This window comes from Panthera onca, chromosome B3 (assembly GCF_046562875.1).
Source record: "Panthera onca isolate mPanOnc1 chromosome B3, mPanOnc1 haplotype 2, whole genome shotgun sequence".
NCBI lineage: Eukaryota > Metazoa > Chordata > Mammalia > Carnivora > Felidae > Panthera > Panthera onca.
This window is the reverse complement of record NC_138344.1, coordinates 92,996,605-93,020,782: the sequence shown is the minus strand read 5'-3', so window position 1 is coordinate 93,020,782 and position 24,178 is coordinate 92,996,605. Positions and strand designations below refer to the sequence as shown.

Sequence of the window (24,178 nt, the reverse complement as noted above, 5' to 3'; positions counted from 1 at the left end):
TTCTTGGCTCCCTACCTCTCATTGGCTATCATAATAATCCTAAACAAATCATTGGCTGTCATAATAATCCTAAACAAATCAAATAAAAATCCTAAACAAATCAAATAAACATTACCTGAATCCCTTTTAACCAGTACTTCAATTCATGCATGATGCCTGTTATTCGCCTTTACTTTCTAAGTCAGAATCACAGAATTGTAGAGCTCCCACTGATTTCATAAATATTTCCTTTTCTTTTTGTTCACTAAAGGTACTTCCTTAATCCAGGCCATAGCATTCTGTCCCTGAATCTAAGATACTTGTAAATTCTCCAAGGTTAGGGGCATCTGGGGGCTCAGTCTGTTAGATGTCTGACTTGGGCTCAGGTTAGGATCTCACAGTTTGTGAGTTCAAGCCCTGCATCGGGCTCTCTGCTGTCAGTGCAGAGCCCAATTTGGATCCTCTGTCCCTCTTTCTCTCTCTGCCTTTCCCCTGTTTGTGGTCTCTCCCTAAAATAAATAAATGTTAAAAAAAAATTTTTTTTTAATTCTCCAAGTCTAACTATAGAATATACCCTATAGTCAATCACAAAGCTGATCCCAGTATCTCTGTGCTTGGGAGGTAGTAGAATACACAGAATAATTACATGATCTTTGAGGGTGGGCCACTTAATTTTCTGGGTTATCTGAAACCGTGACAGTTCATCTTTTTAAGCTTTAATTTCTTCATATCTAAAATGAATTGAATATAAAGTACATAGACTTGCACAAAGTAACTGGTTAATAATTGAATGTTGTATGAGGTTTTTTTGTTATTTACTTTTAAGCTTGCTTAGGACTTTGACAATCCTTTTCTTTCTTAGGATTTATGTTAATCTTTATGTGTGTGCCATACACTAAGCATTTTATATATTAACTCATTTAGTCTTCATAAAAACTCTAAGAATTAAATGATTTAATATATATAAAGTTAATTCACAATACCTAAGGAAAAAGCAACAGCTGTTGCAAAGAAAATTATTCTAGATAAACCTTCTTTGAATTACCATAGCATCAAGCCTCTACATCTGACCAACTTCTGACCAACTGCTACTCTCAATGCAAACCCTATCAGCTTCAACAGGCTATGCAGCCAAAGTTCTACCTTCATTCCACTGAAGACCCTCTACAAAAGACATCAATAACTTACATATTGCCAAATTCAATGGCCACTTTTTTTTTAATTTATTACCTTTATTTATCTTAAGAGAGAGACAGAGTGTGAGCGGGGGAGGGGCAGAGAGAGAGGGAGACACAGAATGCAAAGCAAGCACCAGGCTCAGAGCTATCAGCACAGAGCCCGACGCGGAGCTTGAACCCACAAGCCATGAGATCATGACCTGAACCAAAGTCAGATGTTTAACTGACTGAGCCACCCAGGCGCCCCCAATGGTCACTTTTTAGTTCATTTTACCAACCTCTCAGCAGCATCTAACACAGTCCACTACTTCTCACTGAAATAGTCTCTTCCCTCAGCTTCTCTGCCATTCACTTGTTCAGTTTCTTTCTTAACCTCCTTTGTGGTGGTTTTTTGCTCTGATTTTTTTTTTTTTAGGATTTTATCTTTAAGTAATCTCTACACCCAACATGGGGCTCAAACTCACTACCCTGAGATCAAGAGTCACATGATCCACCAACTGAGCCAGCCAGACATCCCCCCCAACTTTAAAAGGACTACATTCTAGGCCTTCTCTGGTCTCTAAACTGTATTCCCGGTAATGTGATGATAACCATTTCTGAAACTTTAAATATTACCTTTATGCTGAAGACTCCAAAATCTATTCATATATATGTAGAGAATATACATATTCTATAAAAATAGCCCAGATCATTCTTCTGAGATCCTGTTTCACTTAGTCAGTACTTACATATCTCTACCTACATATCTCAAAACCATCTAAAAGTGCATGTTCTTTCTTCTGTATGCTGTTCCTAATTTTTTTTGTTCATACAATTACACACACACACACACACACAAAGGATTCCTTTTATTTTTCTTATATCCTATGTCCAATCTACCAGCAAATACTGTTGGCTCCAAATTCAAAGTATATGTAGAATCGATAACCACTCAGCACCTCCACTACTACCATCTTGGCACCAGCCACCATCATCTGGCATCTTCTAAAACATGACGATAGTCTCCTAAGATGCTAATGTTTACACTCTGCAAAAGCTACCACAGTGATCTTTTAAAAATGTAAGTCAGGGGTGTCTGGGTGGCTCAGCTGGTTAAGCATCTGACTTCAGCTCAGGTCATGATCTTGCAGTTCGTGAGTTCGAGCCCCGTGTCAGGCTCTGTGCTGACAGCTCAGAGCCTGAAGCCTGCTTTAGATTCTGTGTCTCCCTCTCTCTGCCATCCCGCACTCATGCTCTGTCTCTCACTCTAATACATAAATATTAAAAAAAAAAAAAAAAAAATTAGAGGCACCTGGATGGCTCAGTCAAATAAGTATCAGACTTCGGCTCAGGTCATGATCTTGTGTTCGTGAGTTCAAGCCCGACATCAGGTTCCCTGCTGTCAGCGTGGAGCCTGCTATGAAACCTCTGTCCCTCTCTCTCTGCCCCTCTCACACTTGTGTGCTTTCTCTCAAAATAAACATTAAAAAAGAATGTCTTTAAAATTAAATACATAAATAAAATGTAAGTCAGAACACATCACTCTCCTGCTCTAAAGGTCCCTCTAACAGTTTCACAAAGCACAAACATTTGTAAAATAAAAACCAAAGCCTTGACTTGGCCTATAAGCTACCTCTCCAATCTTTGCCTATACCACTCTTTTGTTTTCCTTAATGTTTCTTTATTTTTGAGAGAGAGAGAGAGAGAGAACATGAACAGGGGAGGGGCAGAGAGAGAGGGGGCACAGAGGATCCAAAGCAAGCTCTGCGCTGACACCAAAATGCAGGGCTTGAACTCACCAACCGTGAGATCATGACCTGAGCTGAAGTCAGATGCTCAATCAACTGAGCCACCCAGGCACCAGGCCTATACCACTCTTACACTACTCCAGCACATTGGTTTGTTTACTGATCCTCAATCATACCATATACCCTATTGATTCAGGGACTTTGAATCTACTATTCTCTCTGCCTGATAGGATCATCCCCCAGAAATACACAAGGCTTACTACCTTACTTCCGTCAGGTAATGACTCAAACATCACCCTAGAGATAGGCTTTCTCTAACACTCTATATAAAACAGCACTCCTCCACGACTATTTCCTTACCTGCCTTACTTCTCCCCACTATTATATATTGTTTTACTGTCTGCTTGCCTTCTATTGCCCCAGATTGACTTTTCTTTTTCATATAATACCTTATTCTTAACATTCCCACCATGTCCCTTGTCCCACCCTCCCAAAACTTCTCGAAATCTTCTTTTTTACATTTATTATCCAGGGTAATTAAAAGCCCATCTTCCCCATAAAGTCAGAGTTTTAGCTCTTTCAGTAACTTTGTCTTGCCTTGAAGCTACTAAACATGACTTACTATTCCATGACTTGAAATGTTCAACTACAACTTCTTCTAATTTCTTTAACTTTGGATGACTATAGACAAAATTTTTATCTTTATCTCCTGTAAAACAAAAACCAAAAAATCATTCTATATTTTCTATATTCAATTAATGTATTTTAATTATCCTTTTCAAAATAGATTTGTTAAATCTTACTTTTTTTCTGTTCATTTAAATACTAAGTAGCATCTGGGTAGCACATAAGCCCTACTATAAAATAAACTTTGAATTTTTATTATAATTTCATTCTGAAAGAGAATCCAGATGAAATCAGAAGCAAAGTAGATGGGAAAAATAGGTTTTGAATTAAGCTTTAAATCAGTTTTTGGTAGTTCAAAGAATTTTCACTAACAGTAACAACTACTAGCATCTATTTAAAGTTTATAACCTTGAATATATACTTATCCTAACTTAAAGAATAAAATCTTTAAGCATTTAACAGATCCGTTGCCACAGAAATAAAAGTGATTATAGATAATTTGGATCAATGAAGTCTAATTTCAAAATTAATCTGATAAAGAAATAATATAAAGTTTTAAAAGAAAAACCAGACCTTTTTGGATAGTAGAAGAGCCACTTGCTGAAGTACCACGTGTATGTGCAAACATGCACTCTAGATGATTATAGAGTTTCATGAAGTCTTCATTTCGGCTAAGTTCATTTTTTGCCCGAGTCATTCCTTCAGAAATTAAGTAAAGATTTTCCAAATTAACAAATAAGTTAATCAAATTTATTATTCATTAAAAAGAAATTAGGGGCGCCTGGGTGGCTCAGTCAGTTGAGCATCAAACTCTTAATTTCGGCTCATGTCATGATCTCATGGTTCGTGAGTTCAAGCCCCACATCGGGCTCGACACTGAAGGTGCAGAGCCTGCTTAGGATTCTCTCTCCCTCTCTCTCTGCCTCTCCCCAGCCCCTCTCTCTGAAAATAAATAAATACAGCTTTAAAAAATAATAAAATAAAAATTAAAAGAAATTAAACTTTAGCAATGAATACAAATTTTTCTAATTTAAACATAAAAACCAGCAACTGTTTTCAGTTCCACAGTCACATATGTATTAAATGGCTTGCTTTTTACTACCAATTTATCAAAAACAAAAAAACAGTCATTTGTTACATAACTATTACATTGCTTTTTGTTTGTTTTGTTTTGTTAAATAATCTCTACACCCAAAGTAGGGTTCGAATTCATGACCCCAAGATCAAGAGCTGCATATTCTACTGAGTCAGCCAGGCACCCCTATTTTATTGCTTTTTAAAATAAAGCATTTTGGATGCACCTAGGTGGCTCAGTGGGTTAAGCATCCAACTCCCGACTTCAGCTCAGGTCATGAGCTCACAGTTTGTGAGACTGAGACCCATATTGAGCTCTGCACTGAGCATGAAGCCTGCTTGGGATTCTCTCTCTCCTCTCTTCTGTCCCTCCCCTGCTCATACTCCCTCTCTCTCAAATAAATAAATAAACATTTTAAGTAAATAAAGCATTTAAAAATTTTTTTTAATTTTATTTTTGAGAGAGACAGAGCGTGAGTGGGAGAGGGGCAGAGAGAGTGGGAGACACAGAATCCAAAGCAGGCTCCAGGCTGTCAGCACAGAGCCCGATGTGGGGCTCGAACTCACGAGATGGGAGATCATGACCTGAGCTAAAGTCAGAGGCTCAACCAACTGAGCTACCCAGGCACCCCTAAAATAAAGCATTTTTAAGTAACCCAAGTGTTCAATATATCTTTAACCAAAATAATAACATGTCATTATTCCTTTAAATAATTTAATATAATTTACCTTTAGTTCCATCCATAATTCCACAAAGAAAGAAATATAATGATCTCATTCCCATTTGCTGCAATAATTCATAACCATGATATAAACTAATACAAATAGCAAACTCTCCCTCGATAATGCCTTGTTGTATTCCCTAGAAAAACAAGCACAGACCAAATTTAACCAAAGGAAGAAATAAAGATACATGTTCTGTGTAGAATTTACTGCTCTATTGAAGGTCTACCTATAGAATATCATAGGACCTTGCTTTGGAAAGGGGCCAGTGTATTTTCCATATAAAATCTGTGCCTTTATTTTTTTTAATTCAATACGAAACTTACACTTTAAAGAGAATAAGTGAAGGAGAGAAATATGTATCATATACTGTTTCTCATTATAGGTAAATTATTAGCAGTATGTATATTCATTTGTTCTTTCAAAACTATTTAACATATCAAGCATGGAGATAGATATTTGGGATATAATGGAAAATAAGTCACATATTGGCCTGTCCTCATAAATGTTACTGGCACCAGAACAGAATTTAATCAGACAGTTTAACACTAACATTTCACACCACACATACATACCATAGTAACATGTGACACTGTCTTAGCACCAGACACTGTTTTAAGCACATCACTTACACAAACTCACTTAATCTCAACACCTGGGAGGTAGGTACTACGGTTATGCCCATTTTATAGATGAGGAAACTGTAGAGCCAGTATTTGAATCCACAAACTCTGGCTCAGGGTACTTGTGCTTTTAACCACTACTCTCAAGGAAAAGTGAAATACGTATTCCTTTAATGAGAACATACAGCAGGTGTAACTATGTAATAAGGTAAGAGAGACCACTGAAAATAGATTTTTATTATTTTCCTTTATTCAAGATAACTATTATTCTGGACCTTACATTCCTAGTAGCATTTAAGATCAATAAATAGCAATAGCCATTTTAAATGTTCACAGCATAGTGATAAATGCCCTAAAATGGCACCCCAATTACCTGAAAGGGTAAAACCCTGTCTCTACAAAATATAAACTCTCATTAGTGAGATCCAAGTTCAACAGGTTCAGATTTAGTACTTAAAATTTAAATGAACCTTTAACTCCTAGCAGAAATTTAAACACATCCTATTAAAGTTTAGTATAATATAATGTAATTTTACAGAAAAGTTTCCCTTAGTGGTTCCCCCAGATACTATGAGATAAAAATCAGTATTTCTCGGTGTAATATTTAAAACCATTCTTGTGTGCACACAACCTAGACTATCATATCTGACTTCCTCGATCTTTTACCTCAGCCACAATGGCTAGTTCACTGACTCCTTCATACCATCATTCAATGCCTCTGTTCTTTTGCACATGCATTACCTCTCAGTTCAAAGAATGACTCAGTGCCTTTTTGTACTTGTGAGCATCTCTTCTAACTTTGGACCTAGCTTGATGGGTATGTTCCTATCCATCTAATTTTTTCCTAAGAAGATTAGAAATAAGAAACTTACTATGATGCTCTAGGTGAAAAGTTAGTTAGAATCTACCCTCTCATAGCACTTTGATTTTGCAACACAGAAATGAACTAAAATACCAAGTCTTTATTAAAAGTTAGAAGATAAAATTAACTTAATTCAAAGCATTAAGGTGCATTCTTGCTAGATTTTTTCATGCTTTTATGAACTACATAAATCATATCTGAATTCTTGATGAGCTAATATATACCAAGAAAACAACCATTATTTACATTTTATCATAGCACTAAAACTTAATCTCTTCAAAATTAATTTAAAAATACCTACCACAATATTTGGAGATGGGTTTTTCCTAAACTGATCTCTTGCCAAAATTAACTGGTATTTTGTTAGATTAGGGATATCCCTTCTCATCAAAACATTCCTCTGAATCAAAGAACTGGCAAATGCTTCCAAAACCTGCAAATTTCAATGAAATTTAGTTTAAGTTTAGTTTAAAGTCCTTTTTCAAGGGGCGCCTGGGTGGCTCAGTTAGTTAAGCATTTGACTTCAGCTCAGGTCATGAGCTCACGGGTGGGTTCGAGCCCCACATCAGGCTCTGTGCTGACAGCTTGGAGCTTGCTTCGGATTCTGTGTCTCCCATTCTCTCTGCTCCTCCCCTGCTCATGTGCTCTGTCTCTCTCAGAAATAAACATTAAAAAAATAAAGTCTTTTCTCAAATATAATCATTTCCTCACACATTAAAATAGAAGTCATATATTAAATGAAGTTTGTCTTACGTTTTGAAGTAAACACAGCAAAATAACAAAACTTAAGAATACTTAACATTTATCCCCAGAAAACATCCATATGAAAGTCAGCATAACCAATTACTAGATCCAACTATAATTTAAGAACATATATGTTGGGGTGCCTAGGTGGCTCAGTCGGTTGAGTGTCCAACTTCAGCTCAGGTCATGATGTCACAGTCTGTGAGTTCAAGCCCCATGTCAGGCTCTGTGCTGACAGCTCAGAACCTGGAGCCTGCTTCAGATTCTGTGTCTCCCTCTCTCTCTGCCCCTCTCTTGCTTTCTCCTTCTCTCAAAAATAAACATTAAAAAAAATTTTTTTAAATAACAAGACATACATGTTTATCTGTGTATTTCTTAAGTCCCTTTCCTCCCCAACCCACACACACTATAATCTAAGCACAATTAATGGAGGACTTTTAATTTCTCACTGATGCATCTCAATATGAAGAACAAAGTCTGGCATATAGGTAAATATTTGCAGTCTGGCTGACTAAATCAAAATGCCTTGAGTACATTCAATGTGATTTGTTGATTCATTCTTTCAAGAAATATTTATTAAGCACCTAGTATATGTCAAGCATTGTCCTAACGGCTGAGAATTTGTAGCTGAGACAAATGAAGTCACTACTTTCATAAAAACGTATATCCGATGAAGGGAAGCAAAGAACAAAGAGTGAACAAAGAGATAAATGTACAAGAACCTAAAACACAGTAATACTATAGTTTTTGAGGGAAAGGTAAACAAAGATAGTCTCTCTGAAGAGGTACTATTGGAACCGACATGTGAATGCTGACAGGTTTTGAGGAAAGAGCCAGAGGAAACAGCATTCGAAAGGTCCTGATGCAGGAATGAGTTTGATGGCAGAGGGAAGGAAAACAGAGACTTCCTGATGAAGACCTACTACAACAATACAGTTGTATAAAAGTTTAAACTTTTGCCTGATTCATATTTCCTAAAATAGGGCAATTTAGTAGAGTTTTATTTTTCCTCCCTTCCAGTTTTGCTGATCATAATACCTACAGAAGTACTCTAAAAATATCACTAAAATTAAATGCCTACTATATGTGTTTATAAAAATTATAATTTTTAGATCCTTATAAATGCAATGATTTTAATCATGAGAAAATGTATTAGTATTAAGGAAGTGATTATTACATCAAAATAAAAAGTTTCCAGGAGCTCCTGGCTGGCTCAGTTGGTATAGCATGCAACTCTTGATCTTGGGGTAGTGAGTTCAAGCCACATGTTGGGTGAAGAGTTTACTTTAAAAAAATAAATTGGGACACATGGGTGGCTCAGTCAGTTAAGCATCCGACTTCGGCTCAGGTCATGATCTCGCAGTTTCTGAGTTTGAGCCCCACGGTGGACTCTGTGCTGACAGGTCGGAGCCTGAAGCCTGCTTCAGATTGTGTGCCTCCTTCTCTCTCTGCCCCTCCCCCACTTGTGCTCTGTCTCTATCAAAAATAAATAAATGTAAAAAGAGTTAAATAAAAAAAAAATTAATAAATTAAATAAATAAATAAATAAATAGGCATTGCAAAGGAAACCATAGTCAATGATATAGTAACATCGCATGGTGACAGATGGTAGTTACAATTGTGATGAGCATAGCAAAACATATAAACTTGACAAATCACTATTTTGTACACCTGAAACTACTGCAACATTTCATGACAACTATATTTAAATAAATTTTTTTTTTAATTAAAAAGGAGATGAGGGACACCTGAGTGGCTTAGTCAGTTAAGTGCTGGATTCTGAATTTTGGCTCAGGTCATGATCTCACAGTTGTTAGTTCGAATACCCTGCTTGGTTTTCTGTCTCTCTCTCTGATCTTCCCCACCCTCAAAAATAAATAAATATTTTTTTTTAAGTTAAAATTTAAAAAAAGAGATGATTACTTGAAATTCTTTGCCGTATCTTAAATTAGTAATGCTTCAAATTTGTTACAATTTAAAAATATTAACCATAATCCTATAGAACTTTTCTTTAAAAAGACTTATTAAAGGTTAAATGATAAATGAATATTTTGGTTATCTATTTCTGCATTACAAAGTACTTCAAAACATAAGAAATTAAAACAACTGGGGCACATGAGTGGCTCAGTTGGTTAAGCGTCTGATTTTTGGTTTCAGCTCAAGTCATGACCTCACATTTCATGAGTTCAAGCCTTGTGTTGAGCTCTGTGCTGACAGTGTGGAGCCTGCTTGGGATTCTCTCTCTCCCTCTCTGTCTCTCCTCAGCTTATGTACATGCATGCTTTCTCTCAAAATAAATAAATTAAAAATTAAATAAACTCAATTAAAAAAACATTTACTCATGATTCTAATTCTTCAGATAAGAATTCAAGCAGTAATGCTAAGTTAGTGGTCAGTTAAGCTTCCAACTCTTGATTTTGGCTCAGGTCATGATCTCACAGTTCATGGGATAGAGCCCCATGTCGGGCTCTATTCTGGTGGTGAGGAGCTTCCTTGGGATTCTCTCCCCCACCCCCCCGGGCCCTCATCAAATAAATAAATAAAACTTAAAAAAAAATAAAAAAGAATTCACTAAGGGCTCAGGTCAAGACACCACAGTAACAATGAGCACACCTAACACACAGATCTTGGTTTGAAAATACCAATCTCCCATAAAAGGAACAAGAATTTCCTGGAGAAATGGTCCATTCCATGGCTGGGACACAAGAAAAACTTAATGAGAATGAAACATCTTGTGATGCCAGAAAGTTAAGCATTAAAACAAAAAGGCACAAGCCCAAAAACCACAAGGAGCTCTAAATGGCCAAAGCTGAAGCAATATGAGCAACAAAATTAATAATGACAGTATTAGATTGTAGTGCACAGAGAAAAATAAATACCTATTAGTCTATATTGATACAAAGAACTGAATTAGTAAATGAAGGAGAAGAAACAGGTCTTCATTATATAAGAATTCAAGTTGACAATATGAAAGAATTGAGGAAAAGGAGAAACCGTGATTATGCAAACAGAAATAACTGTAGCAGGCAAGAACCATTATTGCATGCTAAAATTGGAGGGCACAGGCAAAAACCTCTTTGATCTTGGCCACAGCAACTTCTTACTCAACATATCTCCGGAGGCAAGGGAAACAAAAGCAAAAATGAACTCCTGGGACCTCATCAAAATAAAAAGCTTTTGCACAGCAAAGGAAACAATCAGCAAAACTAAAAGGCAAATGAAAGAATGGGAGAAGATATTTGCAAATGACATATCAGACAAAGGGTTAGTATCCAAAATCTATAAAGAAATTATCAAATTCAACATCCAAAAAACCAGTGAAGAATAATAATCCAGTGAAGAAATGGGCGAAAGACATGAATAGACACTTCTCCAAGGAAGACATCCAGATGGCCAACCGACACATGAAAAATGCTCAACATCACTCATCATCAGGGAAATACAAATCAAAACCACAATGAGATACCACCTTACACCTGTCAGAATGGCTAACATTAACAACTCAGGCAACAACAGATGCTGGCAAGTATGCGGAGAAAGAGGATCTCTTTTGCATTGTTGGTGGCAATGCAAGCTGGTGCAGCCACTCTGGAAAACAGTATGGAGATTCCTCAAAAACCTAAAAATAGAACTACCCTATGACTTAGCAAATGCACTACTAGGCATTCATCCACGGGATACAAGTGTGCTGTTTCAAAGGGACACATGCACCCCCATGTTTATAGCAGCACTATCAACAACAGCCAAAGTATGGAAAGAACCCAAATGCCCCATCAATGGATGAATGGATAAAGAAGATGTGGTATATATATATACAATGGAGTATTACTCGGCAATCAAAAAGAATGAAATCTTGCCATTTGCAACTACGTGGATGGAACTGGAGGGTATTATGCTAAGTGAAATCAGTCAGAGAAAGACAAAAATCATATGACTTCACTCATATGAGGATTTTTAAGAGACATAACAGATGAACATAAGGGAAGGGAAACAAAAATAATATAAAAACAGAGAGGGGGACAAAACAGAAGAGAATCATAAATATGGAGAACAAAGTGAGGGTTGCTAGAGGGGTTGTGGGAGGGGGTATGGGCTAAATGGGTAAGGGACATTAAGGAATCTACTCCTGAAATCACTGTTTCACTATATGCTAACTAATTTGGATGCAAATATTAAAAAATAAAAAAAAAAATTATATAAATAAAATAAAATAGGCCAAAGTATGTTGAGAAATAGGACTTTCAAGTAGTCTCACAGTATCTCCCCAATGGAAATCTCTATACTATTTGTGCATATTTCCTGAAAATCTAAAACTACTGTAAAATAAAATGTCAAAAGTCAAAAATTCTGTCAGGGCACTGCAGGGACAGCTAATCTCTGCTCTTTGATGTCTAGAGCCTCAAATAGCTGGAGGTTAAGGGTTAACATACCTCGACTGGGGCCATATGTCTATGCCTTCGATTCTAGCTATCTACTGTTTCCTCATTTCTCCTGAACATGGCTTAGCTGAGTTTCATCATGGCTTACTTAGGGTTTATCACATTCTGCTGGTGAAAGTGAGTCACAGAGACAGTCTAGATTGGAGGGAAAAGAAAATGCATCTTCTCTCTCCATGGGAGGAGTGTGAAAAATCTGCAGGCATCTTTAATCCATAACAATGAAGATATGAAAACAAAATGTTCTCTTAGCATGACACTAATTATGAGCTATAGAAAAAGAATGTGTTACCTCAAATTTTTCCCATTGGATGTGATGACTGTCTAAGCAATTTCTCAATCACTGTAATACTGACAATTGGCCCAGATAATTCTTTGTGGTTGGAGGTCTATCCTGTTCATTACAGATGAATTAAGCAGCATTCTTAGTCTCTACATATTGGGTTCTACTAGCAACTGTACTCTACCCTTTCCAGTTATGACAACCAAAACTGTGTCAAGACTGCCAAATGTTACCAGGTGGGCAAAACTGCCTCCAGTTGAGAATCATTGCTGTATAAGAGACCCAGGAAGAAAATACTGAAAATATATTTTCTTATAAAGAAGCTTCTGGGGGCGCCTGGGTGGCTCAGTCGGTTAAGCGGCCGACTTCGGCTCAGGTCATGATCTCGCGGTCCGTGAGTTCGAGCCCCGCGTCGGGCTCTGTGCTGACAGCTCAGAGCCTGGAGCCTGTTTCAGATTCTGTGTCTCCCTCTCTCTGACCCTCCCCCGTTCATGCTCTGTCTCTCTCTGTCTCAAAAATAAATAAACGTTAAAAAAAATAAATAAATAAAATAAAGAAGCTTCTGTTTACATCTGGACATGTATTCTAAGTGTGTTCACTACATGAAAATTCAGTGAGCTATACACTTAGGTTTTCTATGCTCTGCTATTTATACGCATGTGTGTGTGTTTTAATAGGTGTATTTTAAAAAATAAGGTTGGGGGCGCCTGGGTGGCTCAGTCAGTTGAGCGTCCGACTTAGGCTCAGGTCATGATCTCACAGCTCGTGAGTTCGAGCCCTGCGTCAGGTGCTGTGCTGACAGCTCAGAGCCTGGAGCCTGCTTCTGCTTCTGTGTCTCCCTCTCTCTCTGCCCCTAATCCACTCACATTGTCTCTGTCTCTCTCAAAAATAAATAAACAATTAAAAAAAAAATTTTTTTTAATAAATAAAAAATAAGGTTGTTATTGGCTTGTAGAAATGGTCCATCATTTTATATTTCCTCTTTAATTAATAGTAACTAACAAAACAGGGTACTCATTCCAAAAATATTAATTTCAAAGAATATTTCAAATACTAATGATATAAAATGATATAAATATGTAATATGCTCACACCAGATTCTACAAAATAAAATACATTATCAGTTCATTCATCAAAACCCTGAATTATGATACAAATGTCTTACCTGGATATATGCCTTTTGGATGGCTACAAGTTCTTCACCAAGGGGAACAACTAGCTTTTCAACTCGTCTTTCATGAGAGTACGGCAAAATATCTGGAGAATCTTCAGAACGAAGTTCTATCTGCCCAATTCGTAGGTTAGTAATAACCTGTTGAACAGCCTACACAAAATCAAGTATGATTATAATTATATTACATGTTAAATTTTTAGTTTAGGCTACCAACAAAAATAAAATAGTGGTAAAATTCATATTAAACCTTTTTTAAACTATAATAGTGGTACAATAGGAGGATAAGGCTTTGAAACATCTTTCATGCAGCCTTTCCAGCCAAGCATCTAAAAAATAAGAATATTAGTAAACATCCAATAAGTTCCTCAAACATATTTTGCACCTTTCAATGGGAGTGATATATTCCTTCATCTACATCTTATGAAGACTCAGACAAAACAGAAGCTTTAGATTAGCAAATAAATCACCAAAACATTATGTAACATAGTCAATTTTAGAGCCAGAACTACAACCCAGATTTCCTTGTTTTCTGGCAAACACTTTTGTCCAATGGTGTGTGTGTGTGTGTGTGTGTGTGTGTGTGTGTGTGTGTAGAACAGAGAAGTCTTGTTACTGTTAAATGACACAAACATATCTTAGAAGTACTTTACAAATTGACTTGTTAAGAAATTGAGGAGATAGGGTATATGCTACACTAAATTAATTATTGATAAATTAGAATATTTTCCAGTATATATAATGTGAATATATTTCTGGATATACTGTACTTCTAAATTTTCTTCACTGAAAGCTTATACAAAAGTTGAATTGTAATTTCAGGGAACTGGAGCAAAAACATAAATTCAAATACTGACAGTGTGATCAAAGTTGAAAGAAAGGGGCACCTGTGTGCCTCAGTCGGTTAAGAGAATCTTGATTTCAGCTCAGGTCATGATCTCACAGTTAGTGACATCGAGCCCTAGCACAGCACAGAGCCTGCCTAGGATTCTCTCTCCCCCTTTCCCTGCCCCTCCCCTGGTAGTGCTCACGCACACACACTCTCTATCTCCATCTCAAAATAAATAAAAATTTTTTTTTTAAAGTTCAAAGAAACTTAAAGACTCCACCGAAAAACTTAGAATAAATGAATTCAATAAAGTTGCAGGATACAAAATTATTATACAGAAATCTGTTGCATTTCTATAGACTAGTAACAAAGAAGTAGAGAGAGAAATGAAGAAAATCAATTTACAACCGCACCCAAAAGAATAAAATACCTAGAAATAAATGTAACCAAAGAGGTGAAAGACCTATTGCAGCATTATTTACAATAGCCAAGATATGAAAGCAACCCAATTGTACCTCAATAAATATGTGAGATACCTCACATACATGTGATATATATATACACATATATATATAGTGTGTATGTTACACTCACACACATACACACTGATTATGCAGCCATAAAAAATGAAATCATGCCATTTGTGACAACATAGATGGACATGGATATGCTAAGTGAAATAAGTCAGAGAAAAACAAATGCCATATTATTTCACTTATATGTGGAATCTAAAAATCAAAACAAACAAACAAGACTCTTAAATATAGAAAATGAACTGGTGGTTGCCAGAGAAGAGGTGGGTGGAGGAATAGGCAAAATAAGTGAAGTACAAACTTCCAGTCATAAAATAAGTTACAGAGATGACAAGCACAGCATAGGGAATATAGTCAATAATACTGTAATAATGTTATACAGTGACAAATTGTGACTTTAATTATTGTGGTGAGCACTGAGTAATGTATAGAATTGTCAAGTCACTAATGTGGGACACCTGAAACTAACATAACATGTCAACTATACCTCAATGATAATTTTTTTTTAAAAAAGAATTGAAAGAAAGAATAAATGAACCAATGTGGGGGTGGGGGGCAGGGGGGAGAATCTGAAAGTGTCTAGAAATTAAGAGCTTTATTTTTATTTTAATGTTTATTTATTCTTGAGACAGAGCAAGAGAGACAGTGGGAGAGGGGAGAGATACAGAGGGAGACAGAAGATCTGAAGTGGACTCCAAGCTGATAGCAGAGAGTTTGATGCGGAGCTCGAATTCACGAACCATGAGATCATGACCTGAGCCAAAGTCAGATGCTTTACTGACTGAGCCACCTGGGCGTCCCAAGAGCTTTTTTTTTTAAAGCTAGAAAAGCCTCATAAGTTTTCAAAAAAACAAACAAAATATAATTGCATGTATATACTAGTTTTTAAGTAAGGTCTACCCCCAATGTGGGCCTTGAGCTTACAATCCTGAGATCATGAGTCATACGCATTACTGACTGAGCCAGCCAGGTGCCCCAAAGTAAATATAATTTCAAATTATATTTATATAAATGTATTATATAAATTTATATAATATCAATTTAACAAATCATATAAAATCAATTTAACAAATTTATATATTATCAAATTATATAAATAGAATTTCAAATAAAAAATACTCTAGAACAAGAATCATATCTTAATCATCTTTGTATTCGCAACATGTGGTACAATACATAATATAGTACACTACAGTTACTGAGGGTCCACATAATCTGCAGTAGAATTATGACCATTTTATAAAACTGAGTAAGACATTAATATTTTAACATTTATTCATTTTTGAGAGTGAGAGAGACATAGCATGAGCAGGGGAGGGGCAGAGAGAGAGAGGGAGACACAGAATCCGAAGCAGGCTCCAGGCTCTCAGCTGTCAGCACAGAGCCCAATGCGGGGCTCGAACTCCTGGACCGCAAGATCATGACCTGAGCCGAAGTCGGACACTCAACCGACTGAGCCACCCAGGCGCCCCAAGACATTAATATTTTTAATCATTCAATAAATATTTGAATGATTCCCACAGGCCAGGCATTGGGTTGATAATACAGCTATGACCAAGATAGACATAATCTCTATAATCATATAGCTACTATTTTCACGGGGGAAAAAGACAACAAATAAATGAATAAGTAAAAGAATGACATATTATGATTAAGAACAAAAACACACACACACAAGTGGAAATCACAACATAGGGAGAGCTAACTTTTGATAGCTTAGAGTGAAACTTTTTGAAGTGTAACATTTCAGCAAAGACTTGAAAGATGACAAAAACCATCAAGCATGGGGGCACCTGGGTGGCTCAGTCAGTTAAGAGTCCAACTTCAGCTCAGGTCATGATTTCTCAGTTCATGAGTTCAAGCCCTGCATCAGGTTCTCTTCTCTGCTGTCAGCAGAGAGCCTGCTTCAGATCCTCTGTTTCCCTCTCTCTGCCCTTGCCCCTGCCCCCCCCCCACCCCCACCGGTTCTCTTTTTCTTTCCCAAAATAAATAAATAAACTTAAAAAATAATAAAAAATAAATAAAAACCATCAAGCATGTTTAAAGAGATTGGGGTAAGAGCAGAGACAGTACAGAAATTTCTGAAAAAATATCAAGGCTATGAACAGAAGAAAAAAGTCTTACAACTTGACAGGATTGAAACTTAACATAGAAAGTCTTCAAAACTCAATACAGTAGACCATTCAGAGCTACTAAATTAGAGTGTCATGAGATGGGGTTCAAAATCTGCACTTTTATCCTCCTTTAATAAAGGAAACCAGAGCTCCCTGGAGAAATGATTCCATGGCTGGGACATGAAAAATATTAAATGAGCATAAAATATCCTGTGATGCAAGATGGAAAGTGTTCACAAGGAAAAAAAAAAAGTGCATGTCCAAAAGAACATAGGTGCCATCTTAAAAGAGCTCCCAATGGCCAAAGATGGAATAATCTGAACAAAAAATTAATAATGATAACACTGGAATGCAGCCCATAGATAAAAATAAACATCTATTAGTCCATATTGATACAAAGAATTGAATAAATTGGAGAGAAGAAATAGCTTTTCACTAAAATAAATATCTATTAGTCCATATTGATACAAAGAATTGAATAAATTGGAGAGAAGAAATAGCTTTTCACTACAAAAGAATTCACATTAACAAATGTAAAAGAAATGAGAGAAAGGAAACAATGATTAGGAAAATACCACAGAAATTGCTATTGCAAGCAAGAACCATCATTGGAAAACAGAGAGGATAACAGTAATTCTAAAATGCAGAAACTGGGAAGACATCACTTTAACCAAGTCAAAATTAACAGCAATAGCCGTAAGACAAATCAACATCATGTATTCTCTGATACCATGCCCTAAGAAAGGTACGGTATCACTTCTGAAGTATTCTTGCCAAAAAGGCATAACCTCACTCCAATGTTTTCATTAGAAAACATCAGACACACCCAAACTGAGGAATATTCTACAAAATAACTGGCAGCTACTTTTTTTTTTTTTTTTTAATGTTTAGGTCTTTTTTTTTTTTTTTTAGAGAGAGCATGCAAGTGGGGAAGAGGGGGAGAAAGGGAAAGAAAGAAAGAGAGAGACAGAGAGAGAGAGAGAATCCCAAACAGACTCAATGCTTAGTATGGAGCCCTACGAGGGGTTTGATCCCATGAACCATGAGATTATGACCTAAGTCAGAAATCAAGAGTCAGATGCCTAACCAACTGAGTCACCCAGGTGCCCCTGGCATTTACTCTTAAAAGCATCAAGGTCATGGAAGACAAGAAAATACTGAGGAGCTATCACAGATAGGAAGGACTGACACATGACAACTAAATGCAATATGAGATCCTGGACCAGACAGACCCTGGAACTGAAAAGAACAGTGGTGGGTAAAGTGACAAATTCAAGCAAGGTCTACAGAGTAGTTACTAGTATTGTACCAATGTTAATTTTCTGGTTTTATCAATTTTATTATGGTTCTATGTTAACATTAAGGGAAGCTGAGCAAAGGATAGAGATTACAATTTTTGCAAATTTCCTGTAAATCTAAGTTATCTCAGACTTTATTTAAAAAAAAATTTTTTTTTAATGTTCGTTTATTTTTGAGAAAGAGAGCACAAGCAGGAGAGGATCAGAGGAAGAGAGAAACATAGTATCTGAAGCAGGCGACCAGCTCTAAGCTGTCAGCACAAAGCCCAACACGGGACTCAAACTCATGAAATGTGAGATCATGACCTGAGCCAAAGTCAGATGTTTAACCAACTGAGGCACCCAGGTGCCCCTCAAAATAAAACTTTAAAAGAACCCTGAAAATATAAACAATTTAAAAACCACTTATACTATGTACGAATTTAGTACTTTTAACAAACTACTTTAGGTTTCTTATGCACACTCACATCTGAAAACTACTAATGTAGAAAAAAACTCCTCCAACCAAGGTAGGCATGTTTACGAAATGCAGTCTTGATGTCAAACTAAATACTAGAATGGCAAACTGATCTGGCCCCATACAAAAGTTCTTATATTCTCAACTGTTAATAATGGAAAGACATTTTACTTACCTTTATATCACTACCTGGTGTGGCACTAAGAGCCAAGATTCTAAAATGATCTGTGTATTTGACTAGTTCTCTCACAACCTTAAAAAAAAAAAATTTTTTTTTTAATTTCATCTATCCAATACAAAAATATCAGTGATTCTGTTAAACAAGCTATTATATTGTTCCAATGTTCTATTATCATTATTCCTTATTCAGAGTATTGATGGGCTAAGGGATGGAACTATCATTAGTCACATTGCCTGAAAAGCAAATAATTCAAGTTCATACTCTACACCAATCAAAAACACTTTAGGGATTCTTATATACATAAAGCTACAATGTCAAGGCCTAATTAGAGGCAAATCGAAATAATGAGAATTCAAGGGCAAATGAAAGAAGCAGAGTCTACTCTCTGTGGTCTGGGCCACAGTTTAGCTTTACAGCTATATCCATATACACACTTACCAGATTAAGATAAGTCATAACATAAAAATGGAAAAAAAATACCAGTATGAATTTAGATTTGAAATGGAAAAAAAAAAAATGTTTTAGGAAAAGACTTTAAAAACCCACCTCTCCTTTTAAATTCTAACACATTTTCTCAGTGGCACCAAAGCATCATTCTAGACTTTGCAGTATGATTTCAACCCACCCCTTCTGGTATGATTAATATTGGATATTTCACCAGATACATGTGGTCCTTATATAGGCAAAAGGACCCCTAAGTAAACCCAACTGCAGGAACAGCTCTCAGTACCCCAGATTTCCACCTTAGATATAGGAAACAGTTAAATCAGATTATCTAAAAACTGCTCTTATTTCAACCTATGTCAAGGATGAATTCAATGAGATACTGAATTTGGACTAATCTCAAAAAACATTATTTTTTTTTAACATAATAGAGAATACACACAAAGATAAAATATCATACTTAATGTAGAATTGTTCTAAAAACTGATGCAAGACAAAATGTCCCTAATACACTATTCTTATGAAAGCGGGATTCTCAAGCATTTTGTAGAAGAGGAAATGATGCTGTGTTTGTAACCCAGGAAGCTACATTCTTCATGGACTTGGTGCGCCTGTTGGACTCTATAATATTCAATACAGCATAAACACTAAGGGGTATCTGGATATTAATGAAGTCAGTGTATGTCTCTTTGTACTCAATAAAAGCATCAATATTGTAATTAAAAAAATTAACAATGCTAGAAATTTTTTGCAAATAAAATAAATGAGTTAAAGTTGCTGAGTATTAGTAAATCTACAAAGTAAATTCACAGACTTAAAATTTTTAAATGCCCCTCTCAAGCAGAAACATTAACACATTGGATATTAACTTGGAAAGATATTAATAATATATACATATACACACACACAGATATATATGTGTGTGTATATATATACATATATATACATGTATATACATATATACATATATATACATATACATGTATATATACATATATATACATATATACACATATACATGTATATATACATACACACATATATATACATATATACATATACATGTATATATACATATACATATATATACACACACAGATATATATATGTGTGTGTGCGTGTATATATATATATATATATATATCCATTTCCTTCTTAAAATCAACTCTAAGAAAGAGGACTATTCTCTTCAGAAGACAACAAAGAGATATAATACAATAACACGTAAAGTCCCCAAGGAAACTACAAATGCACAAACTGGCAGTAAAATTCATCTCTTTGCACTAAATAAAATCAATTTTCACTTGTATTCTTACTCTATACCTTCTCCCTGATATCACCAGCTTATAGTTTTAACTACCTACCACCTATATGCTGGTAATTTCCAAATCTGTATCTCCAGCTCAGAACTCCCCACTGAGATTGAAAGTTGTCTCCCACTGCCCACTGGGCCTTGATAGCTAGATTCCTCACAGACACTTCAAACTCAACAATCTAAACTGCACTCATCTTACCACAGTACCCAAATCTTCTGTGTCTCCAGAACTGTCCATCTCGACTAGAAGCACAATCTTCCAAGTCAGACACTTGGGAGTCATCCTAAATTGCTCCTCTCTCTCATCGTACACTCTACTTTTAGTCTTCTCTCTTCTAATCTCTTTTAAATCTTAAGTATCACCCCAGTAAACACTTTTCAATGAGTCTCCACTACCTACATCCCCAGTGTCCTACAAACAACATTCAAACTGCTAAGCATAAAATACAAATGCCTCCATGACCTGGACTTCAAGTACCTCTCCAGCCATATCCCACCTCTTCACCTCTGTAATTCATATTTATGTGCCTTCAACAGAAGGCTCTGTGTTAGGTATGTCCCATACATTATGTCAATCATTCTTGGTAACAACTCTTGACAGTTAAGTATGATTTCTACCTAGCTGCCAAGGAATGATACTGCATATACACTACCAATCTTTGGATTATTATCTTACTTCCAAAACTCACCCATAACCTTATTTTGGATCACTGCCTCAATCAGGACTAGGCTTTCTTCATCTACACCTGACACTAATGGTCTTGTCAAGGATTAAAAAAAAAAAAAGACAGCACAGACACTGATTTGAATGAAGTAGTTCCTATCATCATCTATTCGGAAATAAGAGGCTGTTTCATAATGATAATACATCAATAACTTCCATCAAGAAGTAGTCACCAAAATAGTCGTTAACAATATATTCACAGTACAAAATACTTTTAAATAAAATATTACCTGGCAATAAGCATAGTTTCCAAGAGCTTTATGAGCTTCATCAATAACTAGACACTTTATTTCAGCAGCGGGACAAGCTCCTCTAGAAAGATCATTTACCATGACTTGAGGTGTAAGAAAAAGGACTCTCTTACTGCGCCATATTTCCTTCCTGGTTAAAGCTTGAGTAGATCCTGTAAACAAAAGCGACATCCTACATTCTAAACACCAAGGCTATTATCTTTAAAATATTTATAAACAATCTGGCCTAATTTCAGAATGCAGCCCTGCTTGGTAATCTGCCTTCAGACAAGAACAATTTAACAAATCACGGAAATGTTACGTTTTAAACTCTGCTGTGACCCAAATGTCAACGATGGCTAAAAACAACAAAACTAGCCTGTCTTTAGAGAATTCCTACCAAAATGGCATAATAGCTGCAGAGAAGTACCTTCTTCAACTGGGAAATCTTTCTGGGGAAGAAAGTCAGAAAACCTCATGTTCGCTTACCAATGGGGTATACACACATAATCAATCGCTTCAAAATGCTCAAACTACGGGGAGTCTCTGAAAATTGAATAAATCAGCCCTTTTCGTTAGGGCCAGACTTGCTACAAGTAGATAATGCCTTAAGGGAGAAGATGTAAAATACGGATATTGAGATCTGGGTACTATTCCACATGGGTCAGGAATTCCTTTACTTCCATTTCCACCAGAATGTGTGCTCTTAATTTCAAATTAGCCCATTCTTTCTAAAATACCTGTCATTTCGGCCATGTGGGACTGCGGGATACCCATCACTCGGTAGCAAGCCTCTATCTGCTGTGTCACCAAAGGTTTCGTGGGGGCCATGAAGACCACCTTGCCGGAAGGAAACCAGCGGTAGAAATTGTACATGACCACGGCGGCAATAAAGGTCTTTCCCAATCCAGTCGGCAGACACACCAGCGTGTTGCAAAACAGAGAGGTCCGGGCAATGTGTAGCTGGTAGTCCCGCACTGGGCAATTAGTTGGGTAAATCCACAGGGAGCCCGCTGAGGTGCAGAAACCGCCATTCTCTAGACTCAGCTGCCGCTCTGCCTCGTACACTGCAACCAGCAATACATCATCGTCCGAATCCGGCGGAACCTCGGCAACCTCTACCGCTGGAGGACAACGTGCCCTGGAGATGCCAGGGCTCTGAGGCCGCTCAGGTCCAGAGTTGCAAGCCGGAGCCCCTACGGATCGAGAAAAACTTGAGCCCCACGTCTGGAAAAGCGTTTTTTGCCGTCCGCTCATTAGGCCGACAACCACCAAACGCTTCTCTCGGACACTAGCAGTTGCAGCAGCTCAACCGCCATTCGGCTCCACATCGGTTACCTTCGCACACAACAGTGGAACGTGAAGGCGGGACTGCAGCCGGTTCATCTAGTTGAAAATACCGCCACTGAGTTTGCGTTGGAAATATAATTGGCTGGCTTCCCGGAAACTCTCGCGGCCTCCCGGAGACGCATGCGCATTGTTAAGGAGTTAGTCTAAATGTGGTCCGTAGTTAATTTCTTTACAGACTCTAAATCTAAGTTCCGTTCCCAAGGACTGTGTGTGTCCGGGCCTCATCGCTCAAGTGATACTGCTTAAAAAGATAAAAATAAATAACCTTGAGATACTAGGAACAACAGATACCCATATTTTTGTGAATTTAACGTTTTTGAGCGTCTAACATTCCTTATTGGCTGTGTTTTTAAATCAGAAGATGAGGTGAAAAGGATTTAGGTAGAATTAAATATCTAGTCTTATTTCATTATCCAAACTGAGGAAAAAAAATGTCTCTTTTTCACTGTATTTGGAGAGTCAACCCGTTATGTTAATAGTTTTATTGTTAAGAGTGAATGGCTTGGTCCTACTGTATTTATCGGGAAATCCAAAAGAAAAAAGTTAGGTTTTCCTGATACTCCACCATTACATCTTCATAAATGATACAGAGCAGTAAGCGTCAGTGTGGCATTATTCTATTCTAGCAATAGCTTTCTACGTCAGACTTGGATATGATTCCCGACTTCTCCACTCTAAACCTTGGCAACTTGGAGTAACCTCTCTAAATTTGTTTCCTCGTGTATTGAGAAAAAGTACATTCACCTGAGGTTGTTTTGAACATTGATAACGTCACCCTCATCAGCAAGCGTGCTTCTTTACATCGTTTTATTTGCTCAAGTTTCTTGAACTTGCTTTTAGACAAACTTTCTCGTGTGTTTTTATTTCTTGGGCAGGGAAAGTGAAAAGTTGTATTTTAGTTTAATTTGTGTGACTTTTAAAAGGGAGATGGTGGGGCATATGTTGTTCTGATGGACAAGCCAATTTAGGTGTGAATTTTTAGGCTAAAACTAGATAGAATGAAATTAGATTCTGACTGCTGTTGTTTTCTTGAACCAGGTAATATACAGGCCTTAAAGGCATAGAAGCCCGTCGGTAATACACAAATGGGAGTAATGGCTAGTAAATAAAAATCACTACCAACTGTGATCACCTCACAATGGTTCCAATTAAGAGCAGATGACAGTTTTAGGTCATCCGCATAGTCTGCCACAAGGACTCCATCAACTGGTTTATTCCCGGACTCAACAAAGAAGCCCTCAAAGCACAGCCTTGACGTCACTCAAGGACCGGCCCC

The 24,178-nt window shown here is 36.8% G+C and overlaps 1 protein-coding gene across 4 annotated transcripts in view; it reads right to left on the bottom strand.

The window, feature by feature from the left end:
- Nucleotides 1-23,902, bottom strand: part of FANCM (FA complementation group M) — a 71,366-nt gene extending 47,464 nt beyond the window's left edge. Inside the window, exons 1-8 of one of the 4 annotated variants that reach the window (XM_081795924.1) lie at nucleotides 22,293-23,902; nucleotides 21,553-21,725; nucleotides 18,834-18,911; nucleotides 13,422-13,580; nucleotides 7,095-7,226; nucleotides 5,315-5,447; nucleotides 4,085-4,210; nucleotides 3,507-3,593 (exon numbers count right to left, since the gene is read on the bottom strand). In XM_081795924.1, the coding sequence (XP_081652050.1) occupies nucleotides 3,507-3,593; nucleotides 4,085-4,210; nucleotides 5,315-5,447; nucleotides 7,095-7,226; nucleotides 13,422-13,580; nucleotides 18,834-18,911; nucleotides 21,553-21,725; nucleotides 22,293-22,809 (1,405 nt within the window). In that variant the 5' untranslated portion in view covers nucleotides 22,810-23,902. The remainder of the gene's footprint in view (nucleotides 1-3,506; nucleotides 3,594-4,084; nucleotides 4,211-5,314; nucleotides 5,448-7,094; nucleotides 7,227-13,421; nucleotides 13,581-18,833; nucleotides 18,912-21,552; nucleotides 21,726-22,292) is intronic. The other 3 variants (XM_060619615.3, XM_081795923.1, XM_060619614.3) reach the window with 3 other exon arrangements.
- Nucleotides 23,903-24,178: the final 276 nt, after the last annotated feature.